The sequence below is a fragment of the Falco peregrinus genome, chromosome 3, assembly GCF_023634155.1.
Source record: "Falco peregrinus isolate bFalPer1 chromosome 3, bFalPer1.pri, whole genome shotgun sequence".
In the NCBI taxonomy this organism is placed as follows: domain Eukaryota; kingdom Metazoa; phylum Chordata; class Aves; order Falconiformes; family Falconidae; genus Falco; species Falco peregrinus.
Window position 1 is genome coordinate 62,908,964 of NC_073723.1, and position 16,648 is coordinate 62,925,611.

Sequence of the window (16,648 nt, forward strand, 5' to 3'; positions counted from 1 at the left end):
ATATATATGTGCATATATAAATGTATACATATGTATACATATGTTGCCTGATCTGATGTGGCAGAAGCAATGTGAAAGTCTTCATTCTCACGAGGACGAGGAACTTGAGGGGGATGCCATGTTGGTTGCCTGGGAAGAGAGTGGAAGAGCAGGAAGAATCTCCTTTCCCTTGCCTGGGATTTTGTTTTTATTCACATGTACAATTTGTACTAGAAGCTGTTTTGGTAAAGCAGGATGCTGAAACCTTTTATAGAGACAGGTATTTGGATTATGCTCACTGTTTAGGTTGGTCTGCATGCAGAGGAGTCATATATTCATGTGATAGCTGTGATTTCTGTCGGGGGGTGGGGGGGGTGGGGGGGTGGAATGCTGTGTCTAAAGGGGTGAAAGCTTCCCTTGTGTTTATTATTGTTTCTAGGATTTTGTAGTTTCGAATGTGTCAGGATAAGTGCTGTATTTGGGAAAAGCAAAGTGAGGGTTGGGAATATAATTGCAGCCAAAAGTTTTTTCTGGGCACAGGTTGCTTGCGCGTGTCATTCTTGAACTCTGTGATCTTTTCTCAGGAGGAAGAGACCCAAAAGGGTCATGGGGTTTTTCGAGGGGGAGAGAGGAAATGAGAAACACTTTCTCTCTTTTGGAGAAAGGTAAAAGCAGGATATACCAGGATCCTGTCAAATCCTATTTATTGGCACTGAGCCTTTTCAAAGCTGAGAACAAAGCTGCACCAAAAATCCCAACTTTAGTACGTGCAGAAAGAAAACTGCTGAGGAGAGGAGGGAAAGAAACAAGGCAGATTTAGCTCCTAGGACCAACTGACACTAGCCAGATTTGGGATTTAGGTCCCAAACTGAGTTATTTACATAGGAAATAAATAAGGTTATGCACACCTTGTGCATCATAAAGTACAATTTTGACACTTAAGAACTATGAAAATCCAGACCCAGTTAGTGATTTCTAGGCAATCCTGTTCGGTTTTGAGCCCTCAAAGGGCCTCACCAGAGAGCAAACATGACTGCTCTTCACAAAAGCCATTCATCATGTATCCTGTGCCTGACAGCCTCCAAAAAACAGCGGTAACCCTGAACTGTGCTTCCAAACCTACCTGTATCTGAGGTGGCGTTTGCCCTCCAGTTAGGAAAAAAGTAGTCTATTCTGAAAAATGCAGTCCAGTAATGCTTAAAAATGCCTATTTCAGCCTGGCAGATCCTTCGTTATCTGTAGCGTGTCTGTCCACCCCCCCACACCGCCTATGTAAGAAGGAAGATAAAACAGCTTCCAGAGTCTAGATCAAGCAGTACCATAAAAACACGTATCTGGCAGTTGAATTCAGCCATCTCTGAAAACTCCATGTACCCAACCACAGCTGGAGCAGTACCTGTTTCTTTTCTGGATCCAGCCCTTTTCACCTTCCTATGATGTGTGCTCCAAGTAGACAGTACCAGTTCCTCTTCCTTGACCTAGTGTTTCCCACCAGAGTGAGGGAGCAATTGGGGGGGGCGGGGGGGAGGAGGGAGATCCTTCTGCTCATAAAATCTAGTTTCTTTTTGCCACATGCATCTCAAGACTTTGAGAGTATCATTTGATAAAAATGATACTTTGTTTGAAGTTGATGGCAGTCTCTCTTTGATTTTAGTCAGGGCCAGAATTTCGCACATGTATGTAGCTATCAAAATACTAATTTTTCAGTAATCCATTTTCGTAAGTCTGGGGGAATAATAATATTTGGAGAGAAATGCTGAAACTATTTTCAGACTTTAGAGGTGTCATTTCCATCCTTCTTTTAGTGCTTTTGTGCCCCAGTGAATTGGGGATCACGTTTGAGTAGTGCTGGTGGTTTCTCCGCAGTGGAAGTTCAGGAAGAGCCGGATGCTGTACCGCTGCTTTTGCACTGAGGTGCCGGGTTGCAAGGTGGGAGATGGGAAGCAAGAAGGAGTACCTGTAGTTTTCTGGGTGGTAAATGAAAGAAGAAACACAGGGGTTTCTCGTTGAGATTTGTGGTGGTGGTGGTGGTAGTGTGCGTGTGACTACGTTTGGGGTAAACGTTGCTGTGAGCCATTGGGACAGCTTCATTTTCTTGTTCAGCTGACACAGTGTGGAGCATTCAGAGGAGAAAAGCCACCTATGTGCTGCTGTGACAGCTCACGGAAAGGGCCACTTTGTTTATTAGCAAGCCAAGGCACGGTGTTTGTGCGTATGTGTGCATTTTCTATAGGCGCAGGTACGCCTGCCGGTGGGGACACCCGGTGGCACGGCCCGCGGCCGGTGAGGGTGGCAGGCAGCACCTGTGGCAGCCGGGGCTTCCGACCTGGCAGCGTCAGGCTTTGTCCTGGCGGCCGCCAGGCCCGTCCAGCACCGCCGCGGAATGAGGGGAAATATCGGGACAGCCCGGATCCCCGGGGGCCGCGTCCCGGAGCCCCCTTGCCCCGCCGCAGGGGGCAGCAGGGCCGAGGCCGCGGGTCCCGCCGCGGCGGTGCCAGCTCCGGGTTTTGGCGGCAGCAGCGCTGCCGGGCCGCGGGGCCGAGGCTGCCGTGCGCGGCGGCGCAGGGGCGCGGTGCGGGGCGGCGCGGTGCGGGGCGGCCCGGGGCGGGGGGGGCGGCAGGGACCGCCTGGCCGCGGCCCCGCAGGATCCAGGTAGATCGGTCCGGCTTTTACCTTTCTCCTTCGGCTTCGCTGCGCGTAGGGCCGGTAGCCGGGCTGTTTCCTGGTCTCGCAGAAAGAGGCAGTGCTGAGTTAGGGAGACAAAAATAGACCTTTACAGAGAAATATAGGGATTGTGCGCGCGGTGGGGAGGGAGAGAGGAGAGCGGCACCCGGCTGGTTTCCAGGAGGAGCCCTTTTCTCCCTCTCGTTGCATGTTAGGCATTTTTGCACAGATTTCTCCCCCCACCCCCTCCGTGCCGGGGCACGGCCGCCTCCGCCGCCCGCTCCCCGCATCTCTCCGGGGGAGCCAGCCGAGCCACTCCGCGGCGATCCGAGCGCGGCCAGAGACCATTTTATGCGAGCAAGCCGGGGGGGAGGAAGAGAAGAGAAGCCGTCGCAGGGGACACACGGATATAAAGACTTGTCTTCTGCCTTCCCCCACACCCCCACCCCCCCACCCCCCCCGCCCCCCCCACCCCCCTTTGTAAATACTAAATCTGTAAAGGCAAGGATTTGACATCCATCCTAAGCAGCGGCTATGGGGTGTTTGGGCAACAGCAAAACGGAGGATCAGCGTATCGATGAGAAAGCGCAGCGAGAAGCCAACAAAAAAATAGAGAAGCAGTTGCAGAAAGAGAGGCTGGCTTATAAAGCGACACACCGCTTGCTCCTGCTGGGTAAGGAGGAAGGGGGCAGAGGTGGGGGACACGGGGAGAGGGGGACGAGGATGGGGGCATCTGCCCCAGCCCGGCTGGGCGCCAGGGCGCAGCGGAGAGGGGACATGTCTGTGCCTTAGGTATGAAGAATGTAGGCTGTTGTGTGTTGAGCAGTATGCGAGACGTCCCCAGATTGAGCTCAGCGCCTGAGCCACATGGATGCATACATACAGAAACGCTGCCGGAGGTGGGAGATGCTGTCGCGTCCAAAAAAAAAAAAAAACCCCACCAAAAAAAAAAACCCGACCCCAAACCCCCAGCCTGAACCGTGTGTCACAATGTTCTCCTTTTCCTTCTTTCTCTTTTAGGGGCTGGTGAGTCAGGAAAAAGCACTATTGTGAAACAAATGCGAATCCTGCATGTCAATGGATTTAATTCAGAGTAAGAATGACTGCCGCTTTGTGACTTATTTTTCATTAAATGTTGGAGACAGGTTAACACACAGTAGGCTAGGGAATTTCTCCTCTCATCCCCAGTGTTTTGGTGGCTTGACACTGCGTTTTGGGGGAGGGAGGGGAGGAAGGGGAGTGAGAATAAGGAAATTACTGCTATTGTATATTTGCATTTTCTCCTTCTGGCCCCTTTACTGTATTTTACACTGTTGCTACTGCAGCGCTTGACAGGCCCCTGTGTAGCAACAACATGGCGACTACTTTTTACATAGAAGCAAATAACCAAATATTGCATCTGTCTGTAATACAAAAATACATGTCAAGTCATATTCAGGATGACAGTGGCTGCTGTTTTTCCAGTATTTGGGTTAGCGTAAAACTGAAACCAATTTTACACGTTTGTTAGAAATCATGCTGTTTTCTGAGGCTGCAGCATTTTCTCTCCGAAGAACTCTTTGCCAGAAATTGTTATTAATCCATAGCATTAATTTTAGATATCTGTTGGCCTTCAACTGCATGTTGTTAATTTAGAGCATGTTTACAGCATGCTGTAGAAATGAAAGAATAACTTCCAGTTGTATCAGGGAAGGCTTTGCAGATGTGGCTGTGATTGTCTGGTTTAAAAAAAAATATCTCAGGGATGAATGTGCATTGCCCTTCATACTATGCAAGAAAAGGGGTAAGGAGAAAAATATATTTATCTTGCTGTTCCTTTCAGTTAGTATGTTGTAATGATTGAAGAGCAGATAAACAAGCGATCAGTGAAAAAAAAAAGATTGAATGCAACTGACTGAACTGCTTTGGAAGAAAAAAATCAAAGTGTTAATATTTCTGTTTTAATGCAGAGAAAAGAAACAGAAAATACTGGATATTCGGAAAAATGTTAAAGATGCGATTGTGGTAAGAACATACTTTATACTGTTCTTAAGTGCTTGGGTGTACTGGAAATGATAAGGATTGTGCTCTCCAAGATTGTGCTGAGAGAAATCCCTTTTTGCTGATCAGATTGGATTATCTTCTATTGATCCTGTATCCTAGATTTATCCAGATTAATGTGTTTGTTTTTGTTTTATCCAATTCTAGACTATAGTTTCAGCTATGAGCACTTTAATACCCCCAGTTCCATTGGCCAACCCAGAAAACCAATTTCGAATGGACTACATCAAGAGTATAGCTCCTCTTTCTGACTTTGACTATACACAGGTAAGAATAGAAACTGCTGATTTATTGTGCTTCAAGGGGGAAGATGCTGCTTCGCTTTGATTTAGTGAAACGGTGGTTTTTTAACTTTTTGGAAGGTGGTCACGGGGAAGAGCTTATGCCTGCTCTGCCACTGGGTTAACTTTCTTACGAGACTGTGGTGGTTGCACCTGTTTTAGTGGTGCAAGGTTTTCTTGTTACTGATTTATTTGCTGCTGTTTGTAAATGCTGTTTGTGCATTTAGTTCTTCTCTTCAAAATTTCTGGTATAATGATACATATTGACATGTCAAATAAGACTTTGCTGAAAGCTGGTTTCCTGCCTGGAATTAGATGCAGGATGTCAGTCTGGGGAGTTACAGTCGACCAACAGAAAAGGATATAAAGGGATAGAGTGGTTCCAGTGTTGTTTACCATGCTTACTGCACTTTGGAGTGCAAGCTCACATAAAAGGTGGTCCAGTAAGGTGGTATGCTTCCTGATGTATTTATTGTAGTTGGCATGAGCAGTGGTTTACTTGTATGTAAATGTTGCCATCTTTTGATATGGAATCACTAGAAAATTAAGTATTTCTGTATAGAAGATACTCTGTTGTAGACAAATGAGAGGTACCGGTCAGATTAACTTGCATAGGCATCTTATATGTGATTATTTTTATCTTTTTGTGTTATTATTATTTATAATAACATGCATAGAATGTTTTATGGTTTATGCATGACATGAAAGCAAGTGCATAGACAATCTGAATATTATAAGGAATTCTGGTTTTGCAGTAGGACAATTTTTAATTTGCCTTAAAATGGTATTGAGAGCAATTTGTTATGGATACAGCAAGGACTAAAAACATCTTCATTCATTGGCTAAACGATTGCGAGTTGTTCATGCTATCAATATTACCAAAGAAGCCATTTACAATAGAGTGTCTTTAGGTTATTGTAGCTCCAGGGTGGAAGGAGGAGAAGGGGAAAGAGTCGTTTCTTTATTATATGACTCATATTCTCTGGTGTGTGGTTTTGCCTCTGGTAAACCTACCACTTTGAAGGTTCAAGATAAAGAAAAAATATCAGACATCTTGTACAGTTAGAATTTAACACAGAATGCAGATGTTAAGAAAGCCACTGCAAGGTACACCCACATACTGCATAATTGCTCAACTGGTAGATGTAAGTTAGTGAAAATGAGAAACTCTTTTTAGAAATGGAATGCAAGTTTGACATGAAATATTTGTCTTAACGCAGGTATTGCACTTCTGAGGCATTTGTTGCTCCTGGGGGGCTGGGGGGGGATGATGTTGGTGGAATTTCGACCTCTGTTTGAGTAAAAAGAAGGTGGCATATATCCTTTGCAGTTCTCAATAGTACATCTGGGGTTTTGGGTTTCTGGGATAAAAGAAAACTGAAGTGGACTTTTCATAGGGCTGGAGTTATTTTTTATTTTCATTTTATCGTTTACAAAAATTTTTCTTTTTCACAGCAGCTGACTGTATCTAGCCAAATGTGATTCACTGATATATTATAGAGGGGAAAACTTATTGCTCTTGGAGGGGAAAAGAACAGGACCCAGTGGACTGTGAAACAAGTAATAATTAATTTTAAAATCTCAATTCAAAGTTCATTTTGTTTTAAAATTAAAAAAAAAACTTTTTTAATTGAGTAGGATTTCTGAAACTGTCATCACATTTTTTGAAGTAGTGTCAAATAATAGTCATAATTTAAAAAAAAAAAGGTGTTACAAGCTTATAAAAAGAAAAATCAGTGCTCATTTAGAAGTAAATATACTTTGTGTATCACTTTCATCTTTGCCTCCTGTTTTCTTCTCTGCTCAATTGATAGGTTTCATATTTATAAAATGTATAGTCTGGCTAAATTTTGATTTTTTGTTGGTGGTGGTTTGGTATGTTACTTGTCTCCAGGAAAATGCGTGAGCAAGACAGATTTGGGGGGGGGGGGGGGGGGGGGGGGAAGGTGCTGTCGTGCTTCAGGGCTTGATTCTACTCCAGTTTAAGTAAATGATAAATTAAAGTAAAACTAAGTTTCCAGCCGAAATAACTTTCGACCCATTTAGTATTTTTGGATAAGAACAAATATAAAAATAAATACTTGGGTAGTAATCAATAACGAATCCTTTGCTAGGCTTTACTGCTTCTCTTAATTGATAGCTGATGTATAGAATAAGGCCTTCTGAGCCAGAGAAACCAATACAGTACTTATCAGTAGACATTCAAGACTTGCAGTTGTATCGTCCCTACTGAAAAACAGTTGTAAAGGAAAAAATGCTGACTTTGGCAGTGCTTAGGTGTTGCCTCTGGGGTAAATTCTGGCACATTCTAAAATGTGACAAGGTTTACCCTTCTTCCTTTGAATGAAGGAAGAGACAATTTTAAGGTTTTTAACAATGTGGATGGTAATGAGCTGTTAAAGACATAGCCCTTAGTGTTGCAATATGAGTTACAGATGTGGGGTTTTTTGGATGATGTTAGCCATGTAAACTTCGTCATAAAAATCAATGTATTTTAGTTGAAGATGCATTTCAAATACATTGCACACAGAGTGTGGGGAAAATGACTGCACTGTATCATGAGTCTTTAAAGAGAGATCCCTGATGAAATGCAAAAGCTTCACTGATGGCACAATATGACCAACACTCATGAGGCACTAATTTAACTATATTTGTGACATATTTGGTATGCTTGAATAGACATTGTTAAATTGCATACAAAATAACTAATATGCATTTAATTGTGAAAATTGTCCTTTAAGTGGATTTGAAAATACTGATTTCCTGTGGGTGAAATCATACTCTTAATTGCAATTTATGACTGAAATTCCAAGAACTTGAGTAAGGATGGGATTCACGTTTAGACTCAGATATGTATTTTGGGTTTTTGCTTGGCTGTTTTTTTAATTGCATAGCTTTCTACAAAATGTAAGCAGAACATCTTACTTAGTAGTGATACAAATTTTAAAACAAATTATTTTCTCTTTACAGCCTTTTAACATTCATTTAAAAGCCTGAGTTCCCCCCCAATAGTTTTACTTACTTTTAAAAAATTATTCTTTAATTTGATTTAGTTGCGCTGCATTGATGATTTATCTAGTTGATGTAAAGCAAAATCAAAGGTTTCCTGATTTCTTTTGTAATTTCATGTTGCCTTTCATGGCTTTTATTAAAAGACTTTACAAAATTTTTATGAAGAAATTCCTGGGTGACTGATGTGGTCTAATTCTAGAAATCGCAAAAATTAGCGCTACAGTTTTTACAGAGTTAATAAATGTGAATAAAGCAAGTACCCACTGTAGTTTCTTTGTGGAATTCATGAAAGGAATCAAGGTAAATTTTCATCTGATGACTAGTTTAGATGCTATCTGAATTCCATATTCCAGGTTGGAATCAGCAGAAGGGCTTTACAACAGAAATGGAAGCACGCACACTGAAAGGTTTCATTATTTTTGGCAAAGTGTTGATTGATATTTGCTAAAGTTAACAGGAATTGACATGCACCATTTTTAATCCTTTATTGATGGGGATTTATTTTGTCCTTTGTAATCAGAGTGAACATATTAAGGGCATATTATGCTGGTAGCTGTGGAAAAACATGGTGTATTATGTAAGCGTGTGTTTACTCAAGTTCAGTTGTATTTATAAAGTACTTGAATTTGGTGGGCACTACAAAGCCACTCGGTACGTAATTCCTTTACCCTTTGTCTTCCCCAAAAATGTAGTTAATTTAAGTTGCTTTTCATAAGATATGTCTTGGATCGAGCTCATCTGATCAGTTACCTGTAGGTATATAGCAGGTAGTCAGTTAGCTACCACCACTTCCATAGTCAAGTGTTTGACTATACAAACCAGTTACCAATGAACGTAAATCATTTGCTTAATAGAGAACATCTAAACACTTCACCCAGGTTTTGGAGACAAGGGAGAATTTTCAGAAGATTACTTTTCCTTTGCTAAGAACGTTTTAGAGAGGCAATGTATTTTCTTGAACCTTCATGAAACAGTGAATTGTGCAAATGTAGTCCCTTGTGCTGATTTTAAAATGTGAGTTTTGAAAATAATTTTTAAAAGCTATTTTATCTATTAGGCAAACTCTTTAATTTAGCTTTTAAATGTGAAATGTTAACGTAGGCATTGACAAGGAAACTACTTTAGATTAATCTGATATGTGGTTTGCTCTGCATTTTCAGATACTGCAGTTTGAGTTCGATTTGATGACTTTAATTTTCTTCCACATTTTCTCCTTAAAAATCAGGACTTTCTTGTGTCTTTACTGTTTGAATAGAAAGAGAGAAAAATTGGGTTTTGGTCAGAATTTGAAGTTACATAGACTTCTGTTAGGCTTTTCACATTTTTCTTAGACCTGATATTCAGATTCAAGCTGGTGTTGACAACTGGTGAGGGCTAGTTTTCACAGAGTGTGTCTCAATGTTTGAAGTAACTGGAAATCTTGCTCAAGTGAAGTGTGTCATGGGGCTATAGAAAATCTTTATCCTGAATAAATACTTAAATAAAAGATAAAAAACATGATAAAAATGATTCATATATAGTTAAACTTGCTTGGGTTATGCAGTTAATGCTGTGACTTTAATATCCTATTTGATCACAAATTGTTTAAGTTTCCTGGTTACAAGTACTTGATGTAACCCAAAGGAGTTACAAAGTAGCATCATCTTACATGTTTGGATTTTCAAATAATTTGCAATATTTCCATTTCTCAGGAGTGTGAAAATATACAAAGTTTTACATTAAAACATCATCAAATAAAAGAGAATGCGGTGATACTGCCACTCAAATGGCTTCACTTGATTTTTCTTTCTATCTAGATTTTTACTTCAGGCCTTTGTTTACCATTTTGGTAGATTGAACAGCCACAAGTTTTTATAATTACCTGTGATAGTGATACTTAACATTACTACAGTGTCAAGTCAACATTAACTTTTAAAAATCAATTAGACTTTTAAAAATCAGTTCATTTGCGTTTGTTGTAGTCTAAGATGCACACTGGTAATTCTTCATTTGGTCTTATTCTCACAAACATGGAAAGGATCTGGAAGGCCAGATAATGATTCAGTTGTATAGGTCCAACAACATTATTACTTCCCTGAATTAATAACACTTGAAAAACTAATGGAGAAGGCTGTCAGAGAAAGACAGCTTAAAATGCTGCGTATGCTAATGTAGTTGTTGGCAACTCCTCAGTCTTCACACAAAGGTTAAAACTGTCAATAGAACTGATATAGAAAAGTAGTGGATACTAGGGAGAATTAGGTAACAGGTGAGAGTTCTTTCTTGTGATAGCACTTGTTCTTATGCTGTATACTAACTATTAATTAACAGCAGATACTGAAATTGAGCTGTTTTCATGTTAAGAGCAGATTCTGCTGATGCCCAGTATACCTTTTCTTCCATATGAAATGCCTACTTGCATACAAATGTAGCATAAGCATGTCTGGTTTTCCTTAAATCAGCAAGTGAAGTCCCCAGTGTTCTCATTAGTCAATGTTAAAATAGAAAATTGCAAACATTTCTTATGTGAGATTAAGAATATACTTCAGTGTTCGGTATTATTTTGTTCTTACTCTCTGTAAGCATTAAGTTTGCTGTTGATGGATCAGTCAATCCAGTACTGCTTTCAGAAATAATCAGTCATTACTTTAACTGTGGAGTTTCAAAAATACAGAACTATAACTGGGATCATCCTACAAGCAAGTATAGGGCAAATTTGGGGAAAAAGAAAAAAAAAGAAAAAAAAAAACCCCTAAACCAACATATCCCCAAACTTCTCAAATTGATAATATGTGCTGGAACTACACTGTATATGGAAGTGTAAAATTCCACCATGGTTTTCTTGAATTCCTTTATTTTAATCCTTTAATAAATATTCTGATTTTACTGAAAACACAACTGGGTCTAAACTTGGAGTCGTTTGCGTAAAGTACAGCTCTTCTATGAGGCTCAGGATTTCTTTCTTAAAATACATGGTTTGTGTTTGTGTTGGGGGGGGGCGTTTTAGGATGAAAGAATTCCTTCTGTTCAAGCATAAAAATAAAGTAGGGTTTTTGCTGTAGTAAAACACTACTCTGTTTAACAAAAGTGTAACAACATATTTCTTCCTCCCCTTGTTCCAAGCTCACTGAACCACAACTGTTAACTGTTCATACTTATGATAAGTAAATAATTAAATTTGTGTTCCAGGAAAGGAGCTCAGGGATCTACTTAGGCCCCCAACAATTAAAGTAGAAATACTGAGATTGGGAGCCATAGGAGGTCCTGTACCTAATGACAAATGATCCACAGTTAAGAAATGTAATATGTGTTCAGAAAAAAATGAAAAGAAACAGGTATCAAATTTTGTGTTTGTTTCTAGATCTTCCTATCTCAATATTTTTAAGGACAGGTTCAACTTTGAAATATACAGAAAAAGTTCACCTTTTCCACGTGCATTTGCCTCTTTTAGAACATACTTTTGCATAGCTTACAGTGTAAAATAGTGAATTTAATTCTGAAAAGACAATTATTTGAGAAAGTCTTACGAACAATGCTTCTTATGAATCAAGTGCAGTGTTACATTCAATATTGCATCATTATAGTAACACCAAATTAAATGATTGCTATCTTATAATGTGAATCTGATTTCCCAGATAGCAAAGTGGTATTCACACTTTATCCAGACTACCTTATTTATTATCATCACACAACACAGAGACTTTCACTGTGAAACTGGAGACGTATTGTCATTTACTATTACTGCTAACTAAAATTTAAATTACTGCCATAGTCTCCAAAATTGTTGACGTTTACTGATACTAGTTTGAGTTTTGTACCTGTGAATACAAAGTAGTTGGAGTTTTTTTGAAAGTCAAGCTAGCGTCCAGACAAATACTGTAAATAAATAATAATACATGTCACATTCTGCCTTATTTTGCTACAATTTTAGCTGAAAATTTCATATACTTCTATCATACTTTACAAGGATAAAAATATTTTTATATCTAAATCTGGATATTTGATTTGATTCAGTGGGAAGACTAATAACTTGAATTATCATTTTAAGTAGGAGTGACTGATTTTCCTCACAGAACCACAAATGCATTAAAGAATCATTTATGAGCTTTAGAATACTTCTGTTCATCAGGTAATTTTCAGTGTATACCCTAATTTAAATTAAAGGCAGAAGCAATAAATTAAAGCCCGTACTATCCTTATTTTTGTACTGGCCATGGGTGTCTGAAGCATTTTTTTAAAACTGTGGTTGCTTAGGGGGGGCTGCGGTTTTGTATTCCTTTGCAACTTGTGGCGGCTGCCAGGGTATCTTCCAAAAGCAGTTCTGCGATGTGCAGGTGGCGTCAGTCCTTCTTCATCCGAGGTGGTAAGATTCAGAGAAACAGCTGACGGAGTAGCATTGGTCATTAGGTTGGTGCCTGACGGAGTGTAGTAGCCTGGCCAGAATAACAAACTGATCCTGGTTCCTAGTGTTCCTTCAGGGAAGAAACAGGAGAGAAATTCTTGCCATTTTTAGCACTTATGTTGAGTTGCATTGAAATCTCTAGAAGATTTAATTACGAATTAGTACGTAGTTTATTAAAATTTAACATGCACTTAAAAACATTTGCAAGAACTTTGCTTGTTTGTTCCCTCATGTGTAAATCAAACTGAATTATAGTGAAAGTAAATGTAAATACAGGCAAAGGGTAGTCACACTTTTAATGAAGACACACTGTCCAATTAGTCCGGGGATGATAACATTTCAGACTTTCACAAGTGACAGTTTTCAGAGGAAGGGTAGTGAAATATTTAATGTATTGTCATTATTTATAAACTACGTTAAAAAGATTTTCCGTCACAGCCGGAGAAAAGGTAAATATAGCAGAGTATGTTTCATCACAATTGTCCTCATTATTAATTAATTATTTTAATCTTTTAGGCCAAAGATAGCAGGTTGATGTACTGCTTTTGTTATTTTTGAGTGGTCTGTAAAAGTAGTGTGTTTCCTAGTGAGGGAGAGTCTGTTTTTTTATTTTAGTGGCCATGATAAAAATGGGGTCAGGGAAAAATCATATGCATGTGTATTGTCACTGTAGCCAGTGGAGACCTATGGAACAGGGGTTATCACCTACTCAAATAGTAATAGCATCATTATTTAGAATTTCAAAGGAGTGTTCAGCTGCACAACAGCAAGAGCTGTGTCCCCTTACTTCAGCACATGATGAGATTTTAGCTTCAGTTTCTGAAACAGTGTTGAGCATTGCCAGCTTAGACTTTTGCTTTTTTTTTTTTTTTTTTTTAACCACATCCATAGCTTCACCCATGGCTTGTACTTATTGTCAACAGTGGATTATCTTTTTTAAAGTCAATATAGTCTGCATCAACAGATGGGTTATTTTGTTTGCAGAAGGTAGCAACCTGAGCTGCATAATAGAGAACAAGCTAAAACAGTGTGAGCAGAAGATTGTATTATATACCTTGCATACAGTGAAGTAAATAAGTAGAAACCCAAGAATTACTATGAATTTATTTTTCCCCAGAGTATCTAAGAAGCTCTTTACAATAAATGTAAATAGGACTTTAAAGCAGATGAAAGGCAAGAACAATGCACATTTGCATTTAACTGCTAAAAGTTTCTGTAAAATGTTTATGGATTTGTTCTGCCACCTATTTCATGTAATAATTTGCTTTTCTGTAGCTGAAGAGTTTTGATTCAAGTTCCAGGACATTCTCTTTAAAAGGAGTCAGGAGGAGAATGTAATTTGTACAACGTGGTTTTAAGTTTATATTGTCTTTCACTTTGGAAATTCTTGCAATAATTTCTTGGAACAGAGCTACCTCTGGCTGTAAGCATGCCAGCTATCACTTGAAGCATGCAGATTATGGTTTTTTGCTTTAAATCAGTAGATTAATTTTGGTTGGTTTAAACTGCACTCTTGTAATTAATCTACTAGCATTTGTTTTAAAAACCTATGCTGGATGTTTTGAAAGGATATTTATCCTTAGGCAAGAAGAATATTGGAATATTTGTCTGTTATGTCGACATTAGAGATTAACTTTGCCTTTTAAATGTTTTAAAAGTAAACGTTTTCTGATACCTCTGCCAATTCATTCCATTTGAGTTTTCTTATTGCTGTCAGTAGGACTTAAACATATTTTAATGCAAATAATTATCCCACTGCCTTGAACTGTGAAATTGTTTAGCAAGATAAAATAGTCTAAAGATATGCAAGCCCTCTTAGTTCTGTTAATTTGATGAACGTTTTTTGATCACGTCCACCCTCACTTCCATAGGATGTTAAGTGACAGAGCTGTGCAGATCATTCTTTTCTTAACATGCACCCACATACTTTCTTTCATAGGAGCTAAATAATATCAAATTTAAGAACTGTCAGGTAGGAAAACAAGAAAAGGCAAAGAATGGTTCAGTAAAATAGGGGAAAGTGTATCCTCACTTCCCTCTGTACAGACAGCTGACTGCCCCTTGCCTGCACTCCTACAGCTGACCACGAATAGCAGCAGGACATGGTTGTCAGCCAGCTCCAGGCTGCCTTTGGTGCAGGCTGTGTGCCTTGAGGAGTTTCCGACCCTAGGCAAAAAGAAAAGGTGGAGGAGAAATGTAAATGGGAAAAAAAAGCCAAACCATTATGCAACAAGTATATAGTCACTTCTGTTTTGTCATTGAGAGTGGGAGAGGTCAGCTATCTTCACTTGCTGCTGAAACCATGTCATTCATTACCAGGTATCATGGGAAGAGTGAGGCTTCAGGGCAGGATCCATAGCCTGAATCGTTTGAGTGAGAATGTTCTTTCTGGTGGGCGGGTGTCCTCTTAACTTGAACTTTAGCTTGTCCTTCCTTCTCAAGCTGTCAGTGTTGCCTGTTCCTTTTGGGAAGAGCAGACTTGCTTATTTAGGGTAACAGTAGAGCTTTATTTTTGCACCCCTAGGGTTACCGTGCTTAATCATTGTTGTTATCTGCTGATTTTCTTTGTAGATTTTAACAGCAGCAAACTAAATGTGCTTTTATGGTATATTACGGACCAAAAGAGTAATTAGTCAGGGAGTACATAAGTGAGACATCATAATTAAAAAAATAATTGTATGGATTTAACATCACATTAGTAGAGGAAGATGGCTTTTGACGTTTCTGAGATACAGCCATTCAAACTGCAGAGGATTTTCGCTTTTATTTTGAAGAAATAGGGGATTAAATTTCATTCTTGGCTTTCAGTTCCACAGAACAGGTTTTGATGCTTCTCACTGATGAACGAAAGCCTGGCAAGAAGTATAATATTCCATAAATACAGAAGTCATCCTAAACAAATGTATTTCCTAGGTTCTAATCTTGCAAAGGCTTAAACATACAGATATATGTCAACCTTAATGTACTGCTAGCACAGCATTCCAGTTGAGCTCATAGCTGAGCTTCCGGTTGCACAGTGGTATTAATATCAAAATCACAAATACTTTCAGTTGAAAAACAAAACAAGCGAATCATTTCTTCTTGTTAAATTTACATTTGGGAGGTCGCTGAGCACTTTTATGGATTTTCTTGGGGGTGGGAAAAGTTGTGTAGGTTAGAGATTGGCACAAAACTTGAAATAAGCAAAATCTTTTTCAGATAAGTGACAGTTCTCTGGATGCTATTAAGCTGTGAACAGTAGGTCTTTTCAATAATCACTGTGATTCATTTTCATATTGTGTTTTTTTTTAATAATAATATCTTTAAAAGGCTTGCTGAACAGTAGGCTGCACTGGCATAACTTTCTGTGCAGAAGGAAAGGTTTCAGGCACAGATAATTTACCTTAAATTGATTTGCACAGCTCAATAAAACCATAAGAAAACTCTACCAGCTCAGATCACGGGTTCATTTAGCACCAGATCTCGTATCTGACTACGGCTGATAGCAAAGCTGGAAAAAGAGTTTAAGAACGGGGCAAGCACATTGTAATGTTTCCCACATTGATTGTCCTAGTCTCCACAGATTGATGGCTGAAGTATTTTTTGACTGGGAGTGGTATTTCTCTGTTTAATAACTTTGGTGCATTTTTCTTCCAGGAATTCTTTTGTGGTTTTCCCCCCACCCCCCCTCCAACCTGTGTGAACTTTCAGTTATGGCAGTGAGTTCTACAGTTTAAGTATGTATTGTATGAGGAAGTGCCACTTGATTGATTTTTCTGGGTTTTGTTTTTGTTTCCACCCACCCACCCCCCCCTCCCCAAGCCTGCTATCCACCGATCTTCCCTAGTTTGTCTATTAGAAATATTACATCTTTTCCACATTGCCCTTTTCATTGTGTATCGTATCACTCCAAATATTTGTCTTTCTGCTTAAGGAATCTAACTTGTTCCCTCACAGGGCTTCTTCCATATCTTTGCTCATTCTTGTTGCCTTTCCATGTTATCTTCTAGTTTTAGTGGACCTTGTTGGCAATGAGAGACCAGAGCTGCACACAGTACTCATGGTGTAGATACACTGGGGATTTTTACAGTAGCGTTATGTTTTCTTTTTCATTCTTTAATCTTTTTCTAATAATTCCTATATTGTTTGGGGTTTTTTGAACACTGAGTTGACATCTTTATGGAATTATAGTAGATTATTTTATAATTCCAAGAGAATTTGAACACAATTTCAGGTAGGAGGAATATGCATGAAGGTCTCTGTACCAACATTAGCAGAGCCCAAAGGGTACTGTTAATGACAGTTATCCTTA

At 39.2% G+C, this 16,648-nt stretch overlaps 1 protein-coding gene across 1 annotated transcript in view; it reads left to right on the forward strand.

Annotated features, from left to right (window-relative positions):
- GNAL (G protein subunit alpha L) overlaps positions 1–16,648 on the forward strand; it is a 195,966-nt gene that overhangs the window by 69,315 nt on the left and 110,003 nt on the right. Inside the window, 3 exon segments of the mRNA XM_055799779.1 lie at positions 3,664–3,736; positions 4,593–4,647; positions 4,831–4,950. Coding sequence (XP_055655754.1) covers positions 3,664–3,736; positions 4,593–4,647; positions 4,831–4,950 — 248 coding nt within the window.